The 24,642-nt window shown below is 40.6% G+C and overlaps 3 protein-coding genes across 3 annotated transcripts in view; 1 reads left to right on the plus strand and 2 right to left on the minus strand.

The window, feature by feature from the left end:
* abcb7 (ATP-binding cassette, sub-family B (MDR/TAP), member 7) overlaps nt 1–4,920 on the minus strand; it is a 25,845-nt gene extending 20,925 nt beyond the window's left edge. Inside the window, exons 1-4 of the mRNA XM_086221398.1 lie at nt 4,719–4,920; nt 1,688–1,771; nt 1,524–1,601; nt 188–307 (exon numbers count right to left, since the gene is read on the minus strand). Coding sequence (XP_086077524.1) covers nt 188–307; nt 1,524–1,601; nt 1,688–1,771; nt 4,719–4,868 — 432 coding nt within the window. The 5' untranslated portion in view covers nt 4,869–4,920. The remainder of the gene's footprint in view (nt 1–187; nt 308–1,523; nt 1,602–1,687; nt 1,772–4,718) is intronic.
* Nucleotides 4,902–10,497, plus strand: uprt (uracil phosphoribosyltransferase (FUR1) homolog (S. cerevisiae)). The gene is made up of 7 exons (XM_086221401.1): nt 4,902–5,467; nt 6,753–6,795; nt 6,881–6,950; nt 7,055–7,117; nt 8,071–8,232; nt 8,893–8,991; nt 10,115–10,497. The coding sequence occupies exons 1-7, from the start codon at nt 5,229–5,231 to the stop codon at nt 10,219–10,221; spliced, it is 783 nt and encodes a 260-aa protein (XP_086077527.1). The 5' UTR covers nt 4,902–5,228; the 3' UTR covers nt 10,222–10,497.
* Nucleotides 10,498–12,519: 2,022 nt separating this feature from the next.
* zdhhc15b (zDHHC palmitoyltransferase 15b) lies at nt 12,520–17,057 on the minus strand. The gene is made up of 11 exons (XM_086221400.1): nt 16,903–17,057; nt 16,515–16,541; nt 16,340–16,434; nt 16,109–16,229; nt 15,805–15,874; nt 14,487–14,519; nt 14,285–14,405; nt 14,037–14,169; nt 13,760–13,886; nt 13,289–13,404; nt 12,520–12,695 (listed from the first exon to the last, which is right to left on the minus strand). Exons 1-11 carry the CDS (start codon nt 17,018–17,020, stop codon nt 12,652–12,654), a joined length of 1,005 nt encoding a protein of 334 aa, XP_086077526.1. The 5' UTR covers nt 17,021–17,057; the 3' UTR covers nt 12,520–12,651.
* Nucleotides 17,058–24,642: the final 7,585 nt, after the last annotated feature.

Here is a 24,642-nt window from a genome sequence, read left to right on the forward strand (position 1 = left end):
TTGGTATCTGCACCGACTATCGATGCATCCTGCGAAAAGTAAATTCGGAAAGAAGCACAGGTTCATCTTCTTTCCTGAGATGCAGCCGGACTTACATAACATCACTTGGTGTCATTCAACCTAATCCAATTCGCTTTAGAAGAAAAAATATGCAGATAAGTAGCCAGGACATGATGCTCACACATACCTTGGCAGCAGCGAGCAGGCCGAGAGAGATGGCGACGCGGGCCCGTAGGTCGGGTCTGTCCTTTGGCCACACATAGGATAGCATGGCCGACACGATCTTGGCTGAGTTCACCTCCTTCAGCTATGACAGTGAAACCAAAAGCAAAGCCTCTTCTTAGATTATATTCTTCCAAGTTTGATCGAATAATCTGTCCTGTAATATTCAGGTCAGGCGGACCATATTTACTACAAAGCCAATAACTGCGTTCACCCTCCCTGAATCATTTTGCAAATACTGGCAACTAACTAGCACTTGTCATTCAAGCAGCCGATGGCAGGAACCTGGAGAAGGCTCCACCAACAGACACATGGAACATCAAATGTCAACAGGAGACCCTTGGGAGATTTAGGAGCAGCAACTATCGCACAGTCTCCAGGTGGACCTGAAGATCCAGCCTGACATTACAAGTCCCACGAGACACCTGGGCTGTCATCCCAGCTGAGGGCTGGAGTCCACTGGTGCCAACATGGCTGTTTACCCACGCGCCGCCACACACCTGCCTCAGAGACCCTCCACAGGCCAAAGTATATGCAGTAATTCCTCTAATCTGGGCAATACGGTGGCGCCATGTTCCAGCCCTGCTGTACCGCCGCAAATTACACTGAAGTGGTTCCCAACACCTGCCTTTAATCAAATTCAGTTAAGTGATACGTGACACTGTGAAGAGAGGATTAACACTGTGGAGGTTTGTGTAGCATAGGAGGACCAGGTCAGATAAGTCATAGCACAAGTCCCCATTCCAGGTTCTTTGATTTATTGACAAAATTGTGAATGTGCAAATTGGTTGAGCGGTCAGATCATATACGATGCTTCATCAACCGATCACGTGATCAGTTTAGTTGCAGGTTTAAACCATTCTGACCGTAGGTTCAGTTTAATGAACCTAGAACGAGCCCAGCGATCAGCTATGGCACAGACGAGAGTTTGAGAGATGATTACTTTCGTATTTTATTTTTAGGAGCCAGTGTGCTTCAAACCATATTTGTTTGAAATCTGTAAATACAACTGAGATTATTAAATATAAGAATTTGCTCTTTCTGTCATATTATTGTAAGCTCAATGTGTCTTGATGAAACAAATGAGCACTTTGAAAATGTTGGTAACTTGGGACTTTGACTGAATCATCACTCAACAAAAGATAAGAGATTGATCAATAACTGAAGATAATTGCTGGCTGCTGCCAGTCTATTATGTACTTTCTACTTAGGCGGAAACTTGTGAGCAACAGTCCTTAAAATTGCAACAATGAAAGTTTCAATGGTCCACTCCCAAGTAAAGACGCAATCAAACTTCTCACCACATTTTTTGGATCTGCACTCAGACCTCCTCCTGCATGTCCGTGCCAACATGTTCGTTTGTCCGTCACCTGTAACTGCTGTGGAGAGACTACATGTTATTACACGTACATTTACTTTTTCTTTTTTTTTTAATTCTTTGGAATTATATCTCAATTTTTCTTACTTTTGCAGCTTCCAAAATGCAGCGGCTGTTTCCACTTCTGTTTGTGTTCCATGTGGCGGTTCGTAAATGTGGGAGGGAACTCAACTGAAACGCACATTGAGTCTGAATTAAGTCATTTTATCTTTCTGGATGTGACTGCATATAATAGAGGGATCTAGTAATAGAAAGATAACAACTACGTCATTCACAGACTCGAATGAAATAAGCTGCAAAGACAAATTATTGTAATACATGCACACAACATTTTGTTTCGTACGTTTTTGCCAAAACGTTTTAGAACATTCACAAAAGTCAGAGATCAAAGGCGGCAACGAAACATACGTGAACTCAGCAGGCAAAACAATCTGTACATCTGAAACGAGCAGCAGCTACAACCTGCAAACATGCTTTTTTTCATCCGTCATATTTCAGTGAAACCACAAATGTTAGGAACAGAGAGCGTGCTTGTCAAAAGCTGATAATGCTTTCGCTCTGAGAAAATGTTTTTAATATTTAGGAGTGAATATTTATTGGTTTCATTTTGTATAAAACTATGGATGTAACGCAAAACTTTTCTGAGCTCATAAAAAAAAAAAGAAGGTACAGAAATGATTTCACAGCTTGTGGTTGTGTATCAGTGTCTGAGAGCCTGTGAACTGTTTATGAAGTATAAAAACTTCATCTACGTGGGTGGAGTACTTGTTAACAGTACTGTCTGTAGTTTATGATAAGCGTGCCCTGCTGAAGCTTATCTTCTGCTGGAACAGCATGAAATACAAAAAAATATATGATTTTATTCACGATGAGATGGCCAGTATGGCTGATTTATCTTGTTTATATTTCCATATCAGTGCCTCTGACCATCTTGTCTACAGTGACTCAGCACAATATGCAAATGGACACAAAGGTAAATAATCTGTTTGAGAAACACATCCTGAACTTGAATTCACTTGTTTACACCAGTTATATGCAAACTACTTCACATTGTGATTGTAATGAATGTGTTCTTACTTTTTGAAATGAATTCCTCAAAAACCAGTTGAAAGTGGTGAGGTAACTTTTATTATATAGAAAAAAGGAAACTTATTTGCCAATTTTATGGGCACATCTAACAAGTAGCTACTTTATGTAAATGAGAGGACAAAATATTATAAGATACCATTATTAAATATATATCTGTATATATTTAAATAAAATGAATGACACACAACATGCATGGATACAAAGTATATCAATATTAAGCAAAACAACCTTTGTTTTCTTTCTTGGTTCATCTCTAATATACAGATATTACTGAAGCAAATTTCACGGCTCAATATTAATCCCCATAAAGGAATGTTGTCATTTTCAAATTCCATAGTTTTTACGTTACTCCCATGATCATATGGGCCCCGTGTACATTAAATAAACTAAAAATATAACATTCATGAAGGTAATATTTGTGTTTGAAATAAACTTTCAATTTGTGCTTTTAGGGCTTTTCATTTAAAGTGGAAGAGGGGAGCTCATTACAACAGCCTCCACCCACAGCGGTATAAGTCGGAATCACCCATCAACATTCTATCAGTTCAAGAATGTGAGAGTAAAAGAAACTGCAAAAGACAATACTCGTGAAAAAATTTTACTGTAAATCCCCTTGACTTCAAATAAATCATCATCCTTCACTGTATCTTTTTATGCCTTGACTGTGAGCAACTTTCACTTTTGTTCTGACTATGTGAGAGGTCGACCCAGATGAAAGTGTTCGGGTAACAAAACACAGTTGCCAGTTTTTCAGGCAAACATATTAAGTAAACACTTTTTCTATTAATGAGAGGACAAAATGTTAAAAATCTTTTTTCCCATTCTTTTACACAGGGTTCAAACACATTTTTACCATTAAATTTCAATGATTTTCCCCCTTACTTTTCCTTGCCTATTAGATACATCCTCCTGACCAGGCATTCAGCTCACACGTAAAAAATTAAGGTCAAAATTTACCAGCAGATATTTGACTAAATAATAGCAAACTACATCCCTAAGTGTTTATACATCAATATCAAATAAAACAGTTCTTTTCTTGGTCCTTCTCAAATAAGCAGACAATAGTCAACCAAATTTCAAGGATTTATGTTTTTCTCATAAGACTTTTCCAGGCCTGGAAATTGTCATTGTCAAATTCCATCATCTTTATAGTATTTTGCTAACTGTATGGACCCTGTGTACATGAAACAAACTTTAAAAAAACAACAACATTCATGAAGGTAATACTTTTGTTCAAAATGAGCTTTTTATCTCTGCTTTTTTACAGTTATTTAAAATGGAGGAGGTGACTTCTTTACAAACGCCTCCACCTGCTGCAGTAGGAACTGGAATTACCCATCAATATTTTAAAGTTCAACCATGTGAGACAACTGTAAAAACACACACACACAGTACTGATGGAGAACTTAGACAGTATTGTAAATCAAGTCAATCATCGTTTTCCATGCTATTTTTAAGTCTACATTGTGGGTAACTCTCACTTTCGTTATGACTATTAGAGAGGTCGAACTTTACACTTCTGACAGACCAAATTCAGCTTCAAAAACAGACTTCCGTCTGATTTCATTAAATTAATAATCAATAATTGATTTAAGAAGAAGGTTTACACGTGATGACAGTTACATCAGCAGGAACCAGTCTTATCTAACTTTGACTGGAAGCGCTCAAGTCCATCACGTGATTCAGACCACTGACAAGCTACAGGGTTAACACACAAAATATAAAATAGTATTTTAGGAGCATTGAACTCAATACCATTAACCCCTTAAATTATGTTAGCAAATTAGCTGTGTCGCAACACCAAGTTAGCCGGGTGGTTTACTCACGTCACTGCTACGTGACAGCAACCACGCTTAAAACACGTTCCACACGAAACGTGGGCCAAATTATTAAAGAAAGAAATGAGGTGGATCTAACTTTGAGTTTCGAGGCAGTTAGTTTAAGACACTTTCATGTCTGTCCTTGCTGCATCGGGACTGTCACACCAGCAGCACTGTGCCCTCTCCCTCTCCTCCCCGGAGTCACTCACCACATACGTGCTTTGTCCTTTACGCTCCGTCTTGTTCTCATTTCGACTTCTATTCCAAACGTGATATGAGTTTGTCTGTCGAATAAAAAGTGCCAATTTTCTTCTTTGAAAGTGAAAGCCGCATTTGAGCGATACCAACATCGGCGCCATGTTGGTGTAGGAGGAAGGCAAAAAGTCAACACGCCGGGTACGTCATATCCGGTCTTCGTCTACGCTGCTGTCAGTGTCACAGCTAGCAAGCAAGGTTGACATCACGGTTTAGTGTGGAAACATATCGTCGGTTTGATTTGAATACGAAGAGGTTTACTTCGCCAGTAATGGGGATGTGTCACTCTGGGTCTGTTTCAATGTGATAGCTGAAAGAAGCGGGAATTTCCCTCCAAAACTAAGGTTGAAGCTAACGCTAAAACACGTTGCCTGGCTCGTCTTTGTCAGCAGGCGGATAAACCGTGGGTAAGTGGGTCGCTCGTTCAACTGCGGTAACTTTGACAGGCTAGCTAGTCACTCAGGATGCCATGCCACAACCAGCAAATGAACAGTGTCAGTCCTGGCCAGGAGCACCCCATGAAGCAGGTTCGGTTCGCTAACAGCAACAGCAGTAGCAGCGGCAGTGTGCCCGCATTGCCGTCCAATCCTGAACCAGACGATGCCACCTTACAGCCGGTAGACCAAGACTCTCTGGGACCCCAGCTAAAACTGCTCCCCCTGAATGACCAGATCCGAGAATTACAGACTATAATCAGAGACAAGTGAGTCACTGCCTTTTCTATCTTGAAACGCAGTCCACAACAAACCCGATCATCAGGATATATGAGTGACTTATCACAGTGACCTATAGGTACGGCACCATACCTCGTGCTTCGACTGAAAGGGAAAAAAAAAACTCGTCGGGGTCGGGAGAGAATGACCATAATATGACACAATTCAGTCTATTTTTAAACTGATACTGTCACCAGATTGGAGTTGCGTCCTCTTAAGTCTAGTGAATCAAGCGCACATTAATCCAAACAGTCCTGGTCATTGATTTAAACATTAACCCGAATGTCCTCAGCGAACCAGAAGAATGCAAGTGATAGCACCAATCTTGGGACTAGTATGGATAGTCAGTAATGTTAAAAGGAAGGGCTGCATAATTAATGTGAATTTAATCACAATATGACCTACTGCACTTTTCAAATTCCAGGGAGGATGATGCAATATTTGTTGAAGGCCAATTATTTTGTTTCTAGTTTTAGATTAGATGCTGCTGCACTGCCTGTACATATTTTACAGATTTAAGGAAATGTCTAAAAAAACAACAACATTTTTCTAATGACTTTTACATTAAAATGAGAATGATGAGGTTAAAATTCTAAAAATCACCCTCAAAGCATCATAAATCATAGAAGTACACACAAGACAAGAGGTATATTGGAATAGAAATGAGATATTTTTCTCTAAATCATGCAGCTTTAATATCCTTGCCCACCTTCAGTGTGTGTGAATGGGTGAATGCGATGTCGTTGTAAAGCGCGTTGAGTTCCACCAAAAAAAAGTTGGGAAAAATGTCCTATATGAGTAAAGTTCATTCAGCAGTGCACCCCTGTATCCTCTCTACTGAATAACCTAACAAATACCAGATTTTATGGCAGATCAAATTCGTTTTGATTGACCAGAACTGTCAAGGAAGTTAGTGTTATTTCCCAGGGTGGAGATGGCCATAAAGTAGATAAAATACCACTGTCAAAGCTTGTTGTATGTCCCAATATACTGTCAGCAGTCTTGTATGCGAGTGTGTCAGGCTGTGTGATACAGTTTTAATGAATGCAGCACATACCCACCCAGTTATTGACCAAACAGTACATAGGACTGATTAGTAGCATCCTAATCATGGACAATATAAAAATACATGCATATAATTTTACAGACTTGGGAAGACATCCATAAAAAGCGATTAGTAGAATTTTTACAACTCTGAAAATGTGAGTTAGTTCATCATCTTCCTGAAATATCTAATCAAGCACTGATAACAAATGTTTGTATTCATTTTTCTAGAACGACTAGCAGAGGGGACTTTGTGTTTTGTGCTGACCGACTGGTAAAATCCCAACTTATCACTTCATTCATGGCGTCTCTAAGTGATTTTATCTTAATAACCTGCCTCTTATTTCCTCCACCGACAGATCAGACTAGTGGTAGAAGAGGGCTTGAATCAACTCCCCTACTCTGAGTGCACTGTGACCACGCCGACAGGTTCCCATAACAAAGCTTCAGTCCATGTTTGAAGGACAATGACGATCCAGCTGGATTTGTTTGGGAGCAGCTTCCTCTCTGACTATTCTGATCTTCTCCTTTAGGGTACAAGTATGAGGGTGTCAAATTTGAGAGAGGCAACTGTGGTGTCAGCATTATGAGGAGCGGTAAGTAGCCCACCTACCGAATTAGAGTCGTTATACTTTCATCTGCATGTGATTTGCCTCGACCGTGCACTTGTACTGTCTGATATTATTCAGTGAGTCAGACTGTTGTGTGCACTTGATTCCACTGTTTTGGCTGAAAATCCCATTTGTAGGCTGAGTAGACTTACAGTTTAGCTGAAATACTACATTTTACAAGACCGAGAACACTTGCACCTGTTTGTGTTGTGTGTTGGAAAACAACAACAATAAACACCTTTTCTGTGCCGGGCCGACGTCGAGCAAAAGCGGGAAGAAAAACTTTCAGATGGCCAAATTGAAGACCAAACACTGGGGTCCACAGCCAACAAGTGCGACGATGCATCTGTAAAGGAAAATAGTGGCCGATAAATCCTGCTCGAATCAGTCTGAGTAATCAGGACAAATAAACCCTCTGAGGTGTCTCATTTGAAGGTTACACACATCACATGTATGGAAATCCTCATTAATGGAAAAAATCACCTCACAACAAATATGGACAGTAGTCACGTTAACAGTCACTCTCTCCAATTTTCCTCTTTCATGCCAAAAATGACAATAATCTGATGTTGGTAAAGGTAAACATCATATTCCAATGGGATTTTCAGAGGTTTTTTTTTTATATATTCAGCGTATTCTGACATGTTTGACAGGCTGATGTAAGTCTAGTTATAGGATCATTCTATGGACATGCACCGCATTTTCAGAATATGCCTCTCAAGTTGGGTTTTTACAGCAGTTCATGACCTTTTCTCCTGTTTATGGCAACATGCGTAATTGTGCTAGCTTAATGCTACGGTGTAGAACTCCGCGAAATGCGTTCAGTCTTATAAATGATCTAACATATCGGAACAACGAGGAGAATAACATCGCTATAAAACAATGGTAGCAGAACTGCAGTTCCGCTCTGTAGTCAGTTCTTTCTGTCTGGCCCCCAGGCGAGGCCATGGAACAGGGTCTGCGCGACTGCTGCCGCTCCATTCGAATCGGCAAAATCCTCATCCAGAGTGACGAGGAGACGCAGAAAGCCAAGGTTTACTATGCCAAGTTCCCCCCAGATATTTACAGAAGGAAAGTGCTGCTCATGTACCCCATTCTCAGTAAGTACCAGGACTGAGAACGCCGCTCGCCCTCCCGATGACTTCAGTTTCTAACAGTCAGCAGCACATAAATGTCAAGAGACGCGACTTTTCTTTTTGTGCTAATGTATGGACAGTTCTATGTATTTATTCATTCTGAGAAATCTCCCTCCAGTTGACCTTCACCACCAAGTATACATTTCCACATCATACAGTCTCATTCAGGCTGTTCTGATAATTATAGCTCTCATGGGAGAAATTATACACTGCCTGGGAGATAGCCGCCAAGCTGCTGAAGAACATAATGAGAGCCGGCAAAAATAGTGTCTTTTCTCCCAGTGTTTTCCAGCTCTCAAGTTTGAAAAAGAAAAATCAGTCGGCCAGGTCGATGTTCTGTTTTATTATGTCAGAATGATGGAACACACCATATTAATTAAAGCCTGCCAAGCTTCTAACACATGAGCACATCAGTCAGTCACACAGCCCCAGGCCATTTGACATGATGACATCAGTAATGATGCAACAATTAAACTGTACGGCGCTATCAAGTGTCGCATGTTTTCCTCCTCAAAGTGAGCAGCCTTTAATTCAACACGTTCTTTTCTGATTTTGTTTCTGTAACGAAAGCGACGATGTAAACCGTGACCTTTGGCTCAGACTCGTAACCTTGAACGTCTGCAGGTACGGGGAACACTGTGATCGAGGCGGTGAGGGTGCTGATAGAACACGGAGTCCAGCCCAGACACATTATCCTGCTCAGCCTCTTCTCTACGCCTCACGGTAAACCAGCACCGCAGCTCAGGTCACACAGTTCGCCTCCGGCTATCTTCCTGCTCTTTCATCGCCTTTACACCACTGGTAGCTGCATCGCTGATGATCCGCCTCAACCAGCAAGTGCTTGAGTGATTCAAAGACTCCCTGAGGATTTCTTTCACTCAGAAATAAGGATGCACGATGTTATCGGCTCATCGTCGGTATTGACAGATAGTTGTCTTTTTTCTTTTTTTTTACCGTACCGGTCTGATGAACGATATTTATTTTACCCTGGTTTTGCTCGAGGGTGTTTCTTTGCTTATTATCTTTTATTTATTATGAGGTAAGGATGAGGTACACATCCATTTTACCGGCTTTTCCCAAATGTTTTTGAGATAAAGAAAAGCTCCTTTTTCATGTACAAAATGTAAACATTACATAAAGTTGGGCAGATAATGTCAACCTTGGTAAATTTCAGCTATCGGCCCAATCAGTTTTAAAATACTGACTAAAAACTCGAATATCTTGCACACCCACCCAATTTTCTATGAAGTGTTATGTGGTTTCTGCCCACTAGGAGCTGGCTGATGTTTAGTGATGTCATTTCAGTAATTTCAATCCTGCTTAACCATCACCTCTCCGTTTTATTTTGAACCACTCAAATATAAACCAGTTTACTAGCTATTTCTACATATCTACTATCATACATATTCTACATATGACTGTCCTTCAGTATTTATTGCAGAGTTGTTGCATCATATTGCATTATATTTCTTCCCAGGAACCTCACTAAAAATTTCTTACACATCAAACAGCGCATTTAAAAACATTGAATCAACACTTTAACTGTATCAAATATGTCCTTGTGCACATAGTGTATGCAGAGGCTTTTATCCTACACTGTCATTGAGTCTCTCTTGCATAAGGGATTTAGAAATTGACTCCCACGTTGCATTTTATTATTGATACCAGCTGGCAGTATATGGTCTTCTTTTAATTAAATAATACTGATGGCATTTTAAGCGGGAGAGTTTACACAATAGCAAATGTGTCCCAGAATGAAGAGAAACAAACTGGACTCTCAATGCTACCAAATTGTATCTCAAGAGACTTCCTGGTTGAATAAAAAAAACCTGTCATTTCTTCCTAGGGGCCAAATCTATAATCCAGGAGTTTCCAGACATCACTATTTTGACGACAGAAGTTCATCCGGTGGCTCCAACACACTTCGGACAGAGGTACTTCGGCACTGACTAAACCCAGGACAACAACTTGAGCGACCCGATCTGCTTTTGGTTTTAAGTATATTTTGTCTGGTTTATTTAAATGTATTTCATGTTCTCATTGTTGTGCCAAATGCAATTCCTTTTTTTTCCCCCCTCCAAAATCATTTATTTATTTTATTGATTCTTTTTATGCAGTGTATAGTCAAACGGTAGAAACAAACCTACGGTGAGCCATATCAAGACAGTTTTATTTTGCATGTTACAACTGATGGATCAATAAAAGATTTATATTTGTTAACAGACAGAAGAGCATATGAAACTGTTTTTGGTGGTACGGAGGTACTGAGAAAGGGAAGCGCCACACAATCACGTACTCAAAGATCATTTCGAAGGGAACACGAGTTCTCTAGCAATGAACTCTGGTCTGCATACTTGTCATACAGTACATAACACCAGAAATCATTTGTCATCTCATGTTATAAAGATATTTCATAGATGTGTGTTATCTTAATAGTTACACAGTGGAGCAAAATATACAGACACTGCCTACAGCAGTTCTCAATCAGTAAACTCGATACACGGGGGGGCAATAAATAGACACAACATGAATTATTTCATCCAACATCCAGTACTTTCAAACACTGAATCATACCCTGGATACATACAACTTAAATTAATTACACAAGACATGAGCAGCATTTGATTTGGCTTACTCAAAGTAGAAAAAAAAAACAAAAACATCTCGTGAAGTAAATAAAGATTAAAACACCATCGAGGGTCAATAAAGGCTTGAATCCTCCTGCTTACTTTTATAAGTAGGTAAGACAAACAATACTGGAGGAAATACAAACTGTCAACAGTCTCTGTAAGAACGATTCATTGGTATTAAAAATGTTAAATGCATAAAAATGGGTACAAAACAATCTGAGGTGTATTGCAGGAGTCCACTGACCTCCACTAACCAGTGGTTGAGGATCAGATGCACAGTATGTGAGTAGTTTGTTACCTCCATTTTTAAAAATCTCAAAAAAAACAAACAAACCATTAACATCATTTTGTCTTTCACTTTCTAATGTGCATCCACACTGAACGGTTACTACACCAGGAATGTCTCACATTTACATACCGGACTTACCAAAAATAATCACTGCATTTTGAAACCGTATTTGAGCCAGTTATATTTATAATATGATTTATATTCAAGATACGATACTCCAAAAAAATGTGCTATATGTGCCAAAATACTCATTTCAGTATGAGGTCTTCTTTTAAGGAGCTGAGTTGTAGCTGTGGACTGATGCTACGCTTGCATGCTATGCTTACTCTGTTGATGTCACCAGTTGAAGTAGTGCTGAAGCTCGATAGTAGAAAAAATATATGTCCAAAGAAATTGTTAAGAGTGATATGAAAATATTAAAATGGTCAATCATATTTTGAGAAACTCCTCATTGGGAGAAAAGGTTTCACCTGGATTTTGAGCTAAAATCATGACGGTCACTTTTGACGTTTCTTGACCTTTCATCTCATGAAGGCTTCTTTCCCCTTAAAAATTACAGTGTGGGGTTTTTGTTTTTTTTCATCTCATAATTTGACTTTATGTAAAATATGTCCTCTAACTCAATTTCCGCTTTTCACGAGATTACAGTATGATTAACCATTAGAACATTTCTATTAACATAACTCTTTTACAGAAATGGGCTTCTCCAGATTACACATGTACATTACTGCTGAAAAAATAAATAAAAACACAACAGGTTCTATGTAAATGTGCCTAAAATGTTGGCGCACTCTACTCGGAGGCAGGGAGCGAGATACATTCATTCGTAAAATGGAACTCAGGTATATGTAGATACTGTATGTGTAAGGCGTAGGTAAAGTCATATATTCCAAATACGCTCGTTGAATAAAATAATGTAAGCTGCGAGACTGACGGGGCCAGTCAACTGAATCACTACTAGGATCCTCTGGAGAGCAACAAGAGAGTGAGGTACAGTTCCATAGCTGCACAGAGCAGAATCACAGGTGCGACACGCTGTCCGACACTGGAACACAGGCGTAGAAAAGAGGTCAGAGCCGGACAGAGGTGTCCCAACAACCAATATAATCCCAGAGGCTATCGCCAAGAGAGGAAATGATACCCGACGTTCTTGCCTGGATACGAGTGGATACTTCCCGTAAAAGATGACAAATCTTTCCGGGCTTGGTGATGCACGAGCTGGTAGTCCGTCCAGTTCTTCTCTTCCTCCTTATTATGGAAAACTCTGGGCTAATGGTGGTCAATGACTATCCAGATATAAGTTTCATCCATAAAATTACCCCCCCACCCCACCCCACCCCCTTCAGAAGTGTGACTGAACATTCACAACATTTGGAATGCATTTCCCTCTGTGGTGCACAGTGTGTGTGCGCGATATGTATCTGCGTCATCTACCAGCAGAAGTTGTACACTTACATTAAATTTCTATTCCTCCATCTCTATGGTAACGGAAGGGTCTTGGTCCTCAACTGGAATAATAAAAAAAAAACTGTAAATTAATTTTCATGTATTCAAATTGCCACAGTAAATCACATGTGACCACCAGGTGGCAGCAAAATATTGATATTTCAATCAAAACACAACAAATGCCTGTGCAAGTGTGTGTGTGTGTGTGGGGGGCCTTTGGATTCAGATCAGTTGGATTATTTGATGCATTTTCAGGTTCTCATTTCAATAAATCAAAAGACTAATTAATGAAATGTAAATATAATATGACAAATTAAATATTTGCCAGCAACAGTGGCACCAGCGTTGTTTTAAAGCATGTATTTAAAGATCCGAATTCATCTCAACAAGTTGGGACGAGAACGATTCAAAAAAACAAACCTGTACTTATTTATTTGCAGTTAAACTGAACCGCAGTAGAAACGTAAACCTGTGAGGATCTGAGAGGACTGTTAACTTTACAGCTTCACTCTGATGTGTAGCTTTAATGATAACAAACTTAGAGAATTAAGTATCCACGCTCAATGTAAAAATTCCCTTTTTAGATGTTGAAAAGCCCAATTTCTGCTCTTGAAACTACAGGGAACAAGTATAAGACCGAAATGAAGTGACTCACCCAAGCTTCCTTCCTCAGAGCCGTCATCTGACTCCTCCCACATCTCCTCATTAGCTAATAAGGGGTTCTGGGACTCACTCCGATTCTTCAAGGGGAAGTAGTGGCCGTTTCCTTGGCTGACATGTAAAATAGCACAAAAGAAGATGGAAGCTAGTTAAGGAACCAAGAATTTTTATTCTACATTTCATTAATGGTTAATGGGTTCACGGGCTCATTAGGATTAGGGGTTCAGTAGCTCACTCTGGAATACTTCAATCCCGTCTCTGGGAATCAAACCAGTGACCCACGCTGCAGTCTAAGGCATGCCGCTCCCCACTTTTGTTCTTTAAAGCAAAATTCTTCAGCAAATATGTTTAATACTAAAAACAGATTTTTTTTTTTTTTTTTTTTTAAGTAAAGGGAAGGGAAACATGAAGGGGAACATCAAGTATTCATGGGTCCTACCTCGCGGTCTCTCGACACTGAACTCACCTTGTGAAGACGGGGATGAACCAGAGTTTCCGGTCCTCTCCAAACACCTGCTCCAGGTTTTTACGCATCCCAACATTGAAGCCATGTCTGTCGGGTCCACTGACAAAAACTGGAGCTGAGAAGGCCTCTGGAAAAAAGAAACAAAATCTGTACATCTATTTTTAAACAACATTTATGACAGATGTTCGACTAGATACGCTCGAAAGCATATATTAAATCCAGCAATGAAGTAGTGAGAGAGGCTGAATCTTAGCGGTTCTCCAGTAAATATGTTTACCTAAAGTGGATCTGTTTTTGGCCACCAACCAACAGTGGTAACCAAAGAGGAACATGAGACTGACGAAGAACATGAGTGCCACAAACATGAGGAAAAGAACGTGGAACTTTGCAGGTCCATTTGGCAAATCCCCCTGGGAAGGAGAAACGGGAGAAGGTGAAACTTGAGGGGGAAAAAATGGTGGACGGGGGCAAAGTTCTCTGCCATGGTGTTGGAATGCTAATCCAGCATAAAGGAATGAAACTTACCACCCAGAATTTGAGGAAATACTGAAAGACTGTAGCTGCGATGAATACACAATAGAGCATGGAATAGGAGAGGAAGAGCAGAAAGAACTTGTAGTTGGAAAAGCCAACACAGTTGTTCACCCTGGAAGACAACAAATTATACTGTTAATAATAAAAAAAAAAATTATATAGGAAGGGAAATGGCAGCGATATCACCACCTACCAGGGACAGTGGTGGTCCATCTTCAAGACACAGCTTAAAAGAGAAAAAAAACAACAACTTGTCATCATCACATTTAAACAGCATCTACGTAGGACATCCTTGTTTTAGGTATATAAACAATACTTTTACAGTTTCTACCACCCTGAATGGTACTATACTTATGTAATGAGTATATTAGTGCTACACCATTTTGAAAAAACTGTCATATTTTGACTGATATTGTAGTAACGTTATATTGTGTATTCATGGAAGAAATGTCTATTTCTATATAATGATTTATTTTCATTAAAAAAGCACTAAAATTATGATAATAGTGTGATTTTTGTGGGATCTGTATCAAGCACAGATGTTTTTGCTCCCTCAATGTACCATAGTCACAAGTTCAGACTCCATCCAGCGTCTGCCTCACTAATGTTACCCCCTACAATTTAGTGTAAAGCCCCTGTAAGTCCTAGAAAAGCCCTATTTAAATATCTTGCATTATTATTATGAGTGGAGAAAATGATGTGTAGGCAAGACATCTCTGCTGCAGAATATTTGATTAAACAGTAGAGAAATAACAGTTAGCTTTTGACAAATATTTTTGCCTTTCTTCTTGCAATTTCAAAATGGCAGGTGTTGCAATTTTGATTACATTTTGATTAATTGCACAGGCCTAAAATATACACATGTAAACTTGATGGCAATCTGCATGAGAAATGAGAGCGAACGGGAAAGAAAGAGAAACATAATTATCTATTAATGGTCATCAAATTGACACGAAAACTGTTCCCACTGTCAGTGTTTTCTGTGATATGTATATATGTTTTATATATATACACGTTTTTTATTTATATATATATATATACACACACACATAACATACATATATACATGTATATATACACACATGTATGTATATACACATATACATTTATATGTATATATACATATATGTGTATATATATACACATTTATATATATACATATAAATGTATATATACACACATATACATTTATATGTGTATATATATATATATACACACACACGTGTAAATACAAATATGTACATGTGTATATATACACACACATTTATATATGTATATATACACATATGTATACATATACACACATATACATATATACACATGTATACAGTGTATATATACACACACACACACGTATACAGGCAAACCACTGGCCTGATCTCTCATAAGGATGTCCTTTCCAAATGATGGCGTGCTAACAAAGCAACGCCGTCTAATTATCACAACAGTTATATCTATGTCTCCTTGCCTTGGTCCATCTCACTAGATGGGGTGAGGAAAGGGTGACTTACGTTTCACATACTGAGCAGTGGTGACAGCGGTCAGGCTTCAGCACCTGGCAGCGGTCGCAGAACCTGATAGCTAGAGAGATAAGAGGAGGTCCATTTGAGCTGAGTTTCTCGTCGCCTACTTCCTGTAGGCTTGAACACAGCAATCAGCACTAATGACAGAGATACAGTAGCTGTTTACTGAGGGTGAGGATGCTAAGAGTCACCTGTCCTAGTTTACAACATACTACCCTTGCTGCCCTTCATACACCTTCTTACACACACTCATTTACACATTAACAGTAAAATCACTAAATCAATAGTTTACCTCCAGATTGCGCTCGAGTGAAAATGGGCAGCTTCTTCGCAATCTCAACCAGGATTTGCTTTTGAGCATCTGGCCTCTCCTCCATCTCGTATCTTTGCTTGTCTGAGTAAGACAGCTGAAACTATGGTTAAAAAAAAAAAGTTATATATAATTAAAGTTTTTCACACTACAAGCTCAATATAGGGTCCAGTAGCAGCAGTCAAGCTGTCAGTATTAAAACATTACCAATACCTTTTTGCATGGGGAGGCAGGAGTGGTAAAGATGGACTTCCAGTATGTCCAGGAGAACATCACGAAGCAAACATGAAATACCAGTAGATAGGCCACTGTAAACACACAATCATTTACATGACAATGATGCAGATACAGAGGTGCACTCCTTGGAAATAACAAACAAGTAACTCACCTTTTTCAAATGTGTTGATGATTGTGACTGAAGAAAGAAGAATAGAGCATTTTAAAAATCGGATGACGGCAGCTTCTTAGAGCATTAGAACAACAGTTGTTTCAAACGAGCATTTACAAGCTAGCCAAAAACGAGTGGTTGTAGCCAAGAGAAACAATAACAGATACAACTGTGACTACACTGGTCTCTGTCCACACTTTTTTTTTAAAAACAGCTAATGTGACGTAGATTAAATAAAAAGCTCACACCCTGAACCACTTCCGCCTAGTTTGCTAGCTTTTGTCTTCATGTTAATTGTCAACACTGCTGTGCGGCAACTGCGGTGTCTGACGCTTACGTTTAGCGCAAAGAAAAAATCACAACAAAATGAACAAACATGGATACTTACAAAGACATAACTGAAAAACGTAGGCGTAATATGACCACAGCACCACAGAGGTTATTATAAGGACGGGAATCCAGGAGAAAACCCGTTGACAGCATCTCAAACCTCTGGAGAGAGCCATACTCCATCGAACCTCTGCTCCTATCTGGGCTCAATTACAATTCCTGGGATTTATACATCCGTCTGATCAGGGAGCGATTCACCAGCCTCCTGAACCAGACCCGCGAAGTACAGTGACCACACTTGATGCACTAAGGAAATTACAAGAACCTTTTCTTTTATTTATTTTTTGTACTTTATATTCTATGTTGTATTTATTTAGATGAGAAAAAAGACGACAGAATCCCCTAAATTTTAGTTTTATTTTGTAAAAAAACAAAAACAAACTGTAATGCCCAAAGTGTGTTTTTTCACACAGTTTTTTGTTTTTCTTTCTCCAGCATCAGACTGCTGGAACTTTTTGTGAAATATACTTAAACACACCTTTACATTGGCTGAAATTCATGGTTTTTACCTGGGTATGACCAAAGTTTTTTTTTTATGACATAAATATTTGTGAAATGACACCATCTACTGGCCACTTACAAACTGACTCTTGGTTGCCTTTGATGCACTAACGTGGAGTCCATCCATCCATCCATCCATCCATCCTCTACCGCTTATCTTATTAAGGGTCCCGGGGGGCTGGAGCCTATCCCAGCAGCCTTCAGGCGAGAGGCGGGGTTCACCCTGGACAGGTCACCAGTCCATCACAGGGCCAACACATAGAGACAGACAACCATTCACACTCACAGTCACACCTACGGTCAATTTAGAGTATCAATCAGCCTCGTCCCCTCTTGGTGTCTTTGGACTGTGGGAGGAAGCTGGAATACCAGAGAGAACCCACACAGGAACAGGGAGAACATGCAGACTCCACACAGAAAGATCCTGTGCTGGAGCCGGGATTCGAACTCTAAGCCTTCTTGCTATGAGGCAACAGTGCGAACCACTGCACCACTGTGCCACCCCCCCCCCCCCCGATGTCAAGTCATCACTGTAAAATAGGAGATATTATAGACAATGAGAGAGTCATAAGGGTGAACAAAAGCAATAAATATGGAGTGTTGCACCATTCAGACCTGTAGTATTGGGGACCAAGATGCAAACTTGGACATTAAATTTACTACGAGCTGTGAAGAAAATTTGTGGGCAGAGCAAACCAGCCCAGGCTCTGATTCGGTTTGTCAGCAAGCTTTCAGGGCTGATCTGAAGTTATGACATTCAGTAGAACATATGATTGTCACTTTGAGCCTGTTGGGTCAGAGGAGCAGGGGTGGAGGCAGTACAATTTACATACAATTTGGGTGTTAATTCATTTATTGGTTGTATCATTAATTAATCAATTTTCCAGCAACCAAGCTGGAACCTCTGACAAGCCCCTGGAGAAGTAGTGGTCACCTCAGGCCACAGCGTGTATAAAAGTCTGATTCCTGCTGTCAAACAAAATAACTGGAAAATATATGCTGTAGAAGTCTCTTATTGCATTATGATAAGACAACAGCAACAAACTCTGAAACAGAAATGGCTGATCAAAATAAATTTAATTCTCCTTTCTTATTTGCCTCTCATGACCTTTGTTTGGGTTTTGTGTTCACATGGCACAAAAAAAAGAACATGCTTTTTCAAGGAGCCACCAATAGGAGGCACTGTGGGACTGTTTTTTGACCTGGGACTAAAAGCTTTGCAGCCAGACATGATCCGAGTGTCCTGTTATACACAATTTTAACTGATTGATCCCTTCGAAAAATCTCATCCTGGAATATAAACCACGCTGACAATTTAATGTGGAGTCACCAGTGGTCATCCCACTCTTCAAGTTCTGATATCTGCATCAAAGGAGATTTTTAACATTCTAAAGATCAAGGTGTCGTATTAAAGTAGCAATTACGGATTTTCCATGAGTTTGAATGTCTGTTTCATTGCTCCCGGAAATCTTAACAGACACATTACACAGCACCGATGCAACTGTCATATTTAATTCCCCCGTTCATCTGTCCTTCATCTCTTCAGAGAGATGCTGCCTCATTCTTCTGCCTCTTTTGTTGTGAAGATTTATTGAATGCCGTCATCGTCTGACGTTGCCGTCCAACACAATACGCAGCAACCGGTGTAATTACTGAATGCTGTGAAACTTTTCATCATGTCATGGGACCCCAGAGTTACTGGAGCATTTAACCACAGACTCTCAAAGCCCAGCAGGACTGTTGATCAGACAGTGTAGAGAGGCTTTGTGTGCTTCACAGTACCACCTGCTCCCCCCCCCCCACCTTTTTTTTTTCTTTTTTTTTTACGTAATGCAGTCTCCCACTCTGCGGAGCCTTCTGGGACAGGGGTGTGAGGTGAGCTGCACCCAATAGTGACCTCCTCTCTTCCATCACACATGTTCTCTCGTCTGGTTCTTGAAGGCCTACTCCTTTCCCTGACATTTCCTTACACTTCAACACATCGCCCATCGCTGGCTCTTCATCCAATCTGGCTATGGATAACCCCCCCCCCACACACACACACACACACACACACACACATACACAAACACACACACACAAACACACACAAACACATACACACACACACACACAAACACACACAAACACATACACACACACACAAATAAACACACACACACACACACACACACACACACCTCCACCCCACCAGCCCCTTCCAGCCCTCTGCCTTCCTCTCTCTTCAGTGTCGGCAGCTGGGTGATGACAGCTCCTCTCTCACTGAACCACTCACTGGAGGCAGGGAGCGGCCGTCCATCCATCAGCACAGCAGCAAACCCCTCCACTACAAAGCCATTGTGACTAGCAAAATAGTAACGGCCTTTTAATCAAAACATTTACCCCAACGTAAAAAGTAAGACACAAGCAGCTCGTATCAGCAGGTTGAGGCAGACTCCTTGTCTCGGAGGTGTGTGTGTGAGCGGAGAGTGTTGGAGGTGCATTCCATGGCGCCTTGGTGGTAGTCTACATAAACAGACAGTAGGGGCTGAAGGAGAGCCTGTTTGGGGAGAAGTCATGCGTGTCTGCAGGAAAGTGCAAAAAGTCTGGGGTTCACAATGTACCGCCATGCCGGTTCATTAACCGGCGCGAAACACACAATGCCCAACACAGTCCAGTCTTCTATGGGTTTGCTCTTGAGCTGCTGCTCACTGTTCTGCCTTGAAGGTGAAGTGGCACTAAGAGTGTGTATTTCATTTGACCCCTGAGGCTGTCATGTCATGCAGTTTTGCTCTGCAGTCACGGCTGATTCAGGGAATGCTGATGATGCTAAGCACTGGGGAGCGTGATTCATTTGGGAAGTGTGTGCGTCTGTGTGTGTGTGTGTGTGTGTGTGTGTGTGTGTGTGTGTGTGTGTGTGTGTGTGTGTGTGTGTGTGTGTGTGTGTGTGCGCAGGAGCAAAAGGGCTAGTGTGCATGTCGAAGAATGGAGATATTATTTGTTTTGTGTGTGTGAAGACTGTCTGAGTTTTATGCAACACCACAATGCAGTTTGATTTCTATTTCATTCCCTGCATGCTTGAATGTCTGGAGGAGGAATTTCACCACATGTGCATCTGTTTGAAGTCAATAAGAAGCACACACTGGAAAGTCTGTATTCATCTTAACATATTGTCATTGGTGTACATCCAGGTGATCAAGAGTTGCCCACATTACTTCATTTTGACAAAAGGTAAGTGAGCGAAAAATCAGACATGAGCAGAGGAGTAATTAGAGCAACAGACCAGTACAAGAAAACATTGCTACGACTTCAGTGAACATGTCATTTGTAATTTAACTGAACACAAGACAGAGAACATTTTATGCAATCTAACAGTAATGTATTAACACCGATGCATCGCTCTGAAAACTGCGTCACGCATGCATGAATTTGTCACGTTGGAATCAGGGAGAATAATGCATGGCATTCCTACCTTTTTACATCATACAGACCAAAGTTCAACCTCTAAGTACAAGTGCAGAAGCTCAACCCACTGATGGACACGGTGGACTACAGACGTCTGGAAAGCTGTTGGGTTGGAGTGACATCAACAAACGGCACTCAGTGGAGCAAGAAAAGGCCTTAAACATGGCTATTTTTCTGCCTGGTCTCTGCTCATATTCACACTTAACAGCAGAACAAACAATGACAGGGCGGGGGAGGAATTGCAGACACCTCACCCAGCATGTGTGAAAATAAATCTGCTCAAGGGTGGAGACCTGTGTGTCTTCAACAATCATGGAAATTTAAATGGCCACGCCACCAGGAGGATGGTAAGTATGCTGCTTAAAGGGATATTTCACCCAAAAAGGAAAATTCGGTCGTTATGCACTCACCCTCATGCTGAGACACACTTCCATTTAGAACACTAATGAACCAAAATCAGGATGTGTGAAGGTCGAAAACAATTACAAACAACTAAAGTGAAGGGTGATGTTTTCTCAAAAAAAAAAACAACATTCATATAAATGCCTCGATACTTCTCTTCCATCGTAATCAAAGTGTCCTCAAGCCTCGACGCGTCACCAAGGACACAGACGCCATGTTTTTAAGATAAATCATTGAACGTAGCATCAGTGACATTTTTCAAAATAACATCAGGACAGGGGGTTACTTTGGATAAGCAGTATGGAGGCATTTTACAGTTTCACTGTGGATTCTCTTCCAATATGAACGCTGGTCTCCAATCACTTCAGTTGTTTGGGAGATCATCGCGACACCTTTGCCCGTGTGACTGTGTTTTGTGAATTCAATAAAACATCACCCAACCTTCTATTTCTTTAAAGGGTGATTAGATAATGACTAAAATTTCATTTTTGGGTAAATTATCTCTTTAAAGACATTTTTATACTCCTGTGTGTATCTCATGAACATTCAGCCATGGAAAAATACATGTGGATCTTTTCACTGCCAACATGGAGAGCGTATTTCACCAGCACTATTGTTCTTGATCTCAGCACTTGTCATCAAACAGATTTGATCAAACAGACTCCTGCTACGTGATGGGCCGACACAGCGTCTTCCCGGTCGTTAATATGCGGAGCAGGGCATTGGAGGAGAATTTGTTTTGTCACGTTCAAGAGCCCTTTAGAAAAGTGAAACACCTCGTCATCACCGAAAGCACCTTATGGAAAGTCTGATCTCCTCAGAACAAGTGAGAACAAAAGGCAATCCTAGTTTTCATCATCTCAAATGGACTTTCCATGAATATGATTGGTTGTATTAATAAGTCTAATTTCTCCGAATGAAAAGGAAGCAGTTGTTAGGTGCAACTGTTGGTGATACAAACAGAAAGAGTGGCACGCCAGACACAGAAGGCAGCTGGAAAATCTATCACCTCACAGCTTAAGTTTGCCTTGCTGCTTATCTGTTTCCATGAAATACAGACACAACATAAAAAATACCACACACCACGAGGAGAATACTGGTGCTCATAACCTCCCATCCCCACCCTTTGGATGGACTGATACTGCTAATCACCAAAATGTTCTCTGCTTCTTGTTTCAAACTGTGAACAGCAATAAGCAGATCACGACGATGTGAACATTCCTTCTTCTCATTCTTCCTCAAAAACAGATCATGCTGTGAATGTGCAGCGGGGAATACACCGAGGTAGACGGTGGAAGGCCTCGTTGGGTTCTGATGATCCAGACGTTCTGACGCAACCACAGTCTGGTCCACATGGGACCTAAATCGACCTTCTTCTGCCATGGGTGATTGTCACTCACACTCACCAAATTGTACCCCGCTGTGCTTTGAAACACACACTGAATGACTTCGATGTGTCAGTCAGTCATTCTCTGGGTTAATGATGTGGAACTGTTTAAGCAGACATGAACTGTAAAGGTTTATTTCCTACTGTATAAGAGGCTGCAATGACAAATCCAGGTGACACTTGGCATTATTCACTCTTTTGTACCTCATGGCTGGAATGTTTTTCTTCTAAAAATGTTGCTAGAACAGTGCAATGCGATGCTCTAGTGATGTTTCTGGTGAGTTGTTTGCAAAATGTCCTTCTTACAGGGAGCATGACATTCTTTAAAAACCTTCTTAATGTGGCCTAAGTATTTATTTGACAACAACAGGGAAAGAGGTAGGGGATGATGTGTTGGAGGTGATCCCGCCTGCACCATCTCCAGCCAGAGCGATGGCCAGCTCTCAAAATGATGGCTCATTTATTGCCAGATGAGATACTACATTCGCAACCACACCTCAAGCAATAACTTACACAAAGGGATCCAAGGGTTTTACGAGTTCTACTAGAGGATGTAGAGCATGGGGGGATCTTGCTATTTCCCCAGGTCCCCCTTCCCCATCGACCAGAGGAGGCGCCACTGAGACAACAAGGACCATCACAAACATCCCACCTGCAGACACGTCCAATTGTGTCTGCACAAATGCTCAGCCAGCAACACAAAACTGAAACTGACTGTTGTTGTTCTTTAGGAATCAAAAGCAATTTTAATTTGAAAAACACTTTCAAAATAAAACCTTAAAATGATCTCAAAATTCTGCGATGGACAGGCAACCCATCCAGGGTCCAGCCCACCCCCCCCCCCCCTGCAACCCTTAACAGATAAGGGGTGTAGAAAACTGATAGATGGAATGATCTCAAAACTGAATAGCAACTAGGAAATGATGTAAACCACAAACCATGGCTCAAAACACACACACACACACACACAAAAACCACGCCTCCTCTAGTCTTATCATTCTTAAAACATTTTTAGTGGCAAGTTGTGTTTGTGTTCCCAGTATGTTATTAAAAAGCAGATGAACGTGCTTTTGAAACAATATTTCATAGCAGAGACGACCCGAGCTGCTGTGACCTATGGATACCTTGTGGGAGTGTTCCAACAACATGAGCTACCGCTAAACCTAGAAGCTCTAATAATGTCTTAAAGAAAACATCTTAATCTAATGTTTAAACAACGTTGAATAAGATTACATGGTCACAAAGACAAAATTGATGAATGTTCTCAAAATGTCCCAGTGAAAATGTTTTGTCTTTGTGAACATTTAACCTTATTGGAAGAATATTTGAAATGACAAATATACTTAAAACAATAAGATTAAAATATTTTCTTGAGGACATCACTGGATTGAGATAAGGTTAGGTTGGATTTGTTCGGTCTGCCGCTCACCTGAGGATATGGCATTGGCTGATTAGGGGTCAAAGGTTATTTCAAGCATCAGCACCAGAAACTCTGGTACCAGATGTGCTCTAAAATACAGAGCCAAAGCACGCAGAGAAGCAAACTCTGACGGAGCAGTAATGTGGCATGAAGAAAAGCTGGGTGACAACAGCTCATCTGTCTCCTGCTTCAGCAGCTTACCAGTAATTTATGAGAATTTGAATCACACAGAAATTAATGTGTTCCAATATTACATTCTCATAAATATTCTGACAAAAGTTTCAAGAGGTGACCCCATCAATGACAATATTTGCATTTCAAAGGTTGCAGGAATTCTTTCCACTCTGAAAATGTAAGTTTTAGTTGACTGTTTTCCCAGTTCTGTATGGAAAGGATCTGGAGTTATCATTGCAGATGAGATTCCAGAGCAGGTACTTAAGGGAGTCTGTTTCCATGCTCCAATTTAATCCACAGGGGCAAAGAGTGAGACTGTGAGAGTGAAATAAATAGAACAGGAGTGTAGGGTGAGGTGGTGGAGGCGGCAGTGGGGGTGAATGTGGGTTGCAGAGAGGTGCAGAAAAACA

This window comes from Aulostomus chinensis, chromosome 13 (assembly GCF_037954235.1).
Source record: "Aulostomus chinensis isolate RoL2024-O1b breed Wild chromosome 13, RoL_Achi_v1.0, whole genome shotgun sequence".
Classification (NCBI taxonomy): Eukaryota; Metazoa; Chordata; class Actinopteri; order Syngnathiformes; family Aulostomidae; genus Aulostomus; species Aulostomus chinensis.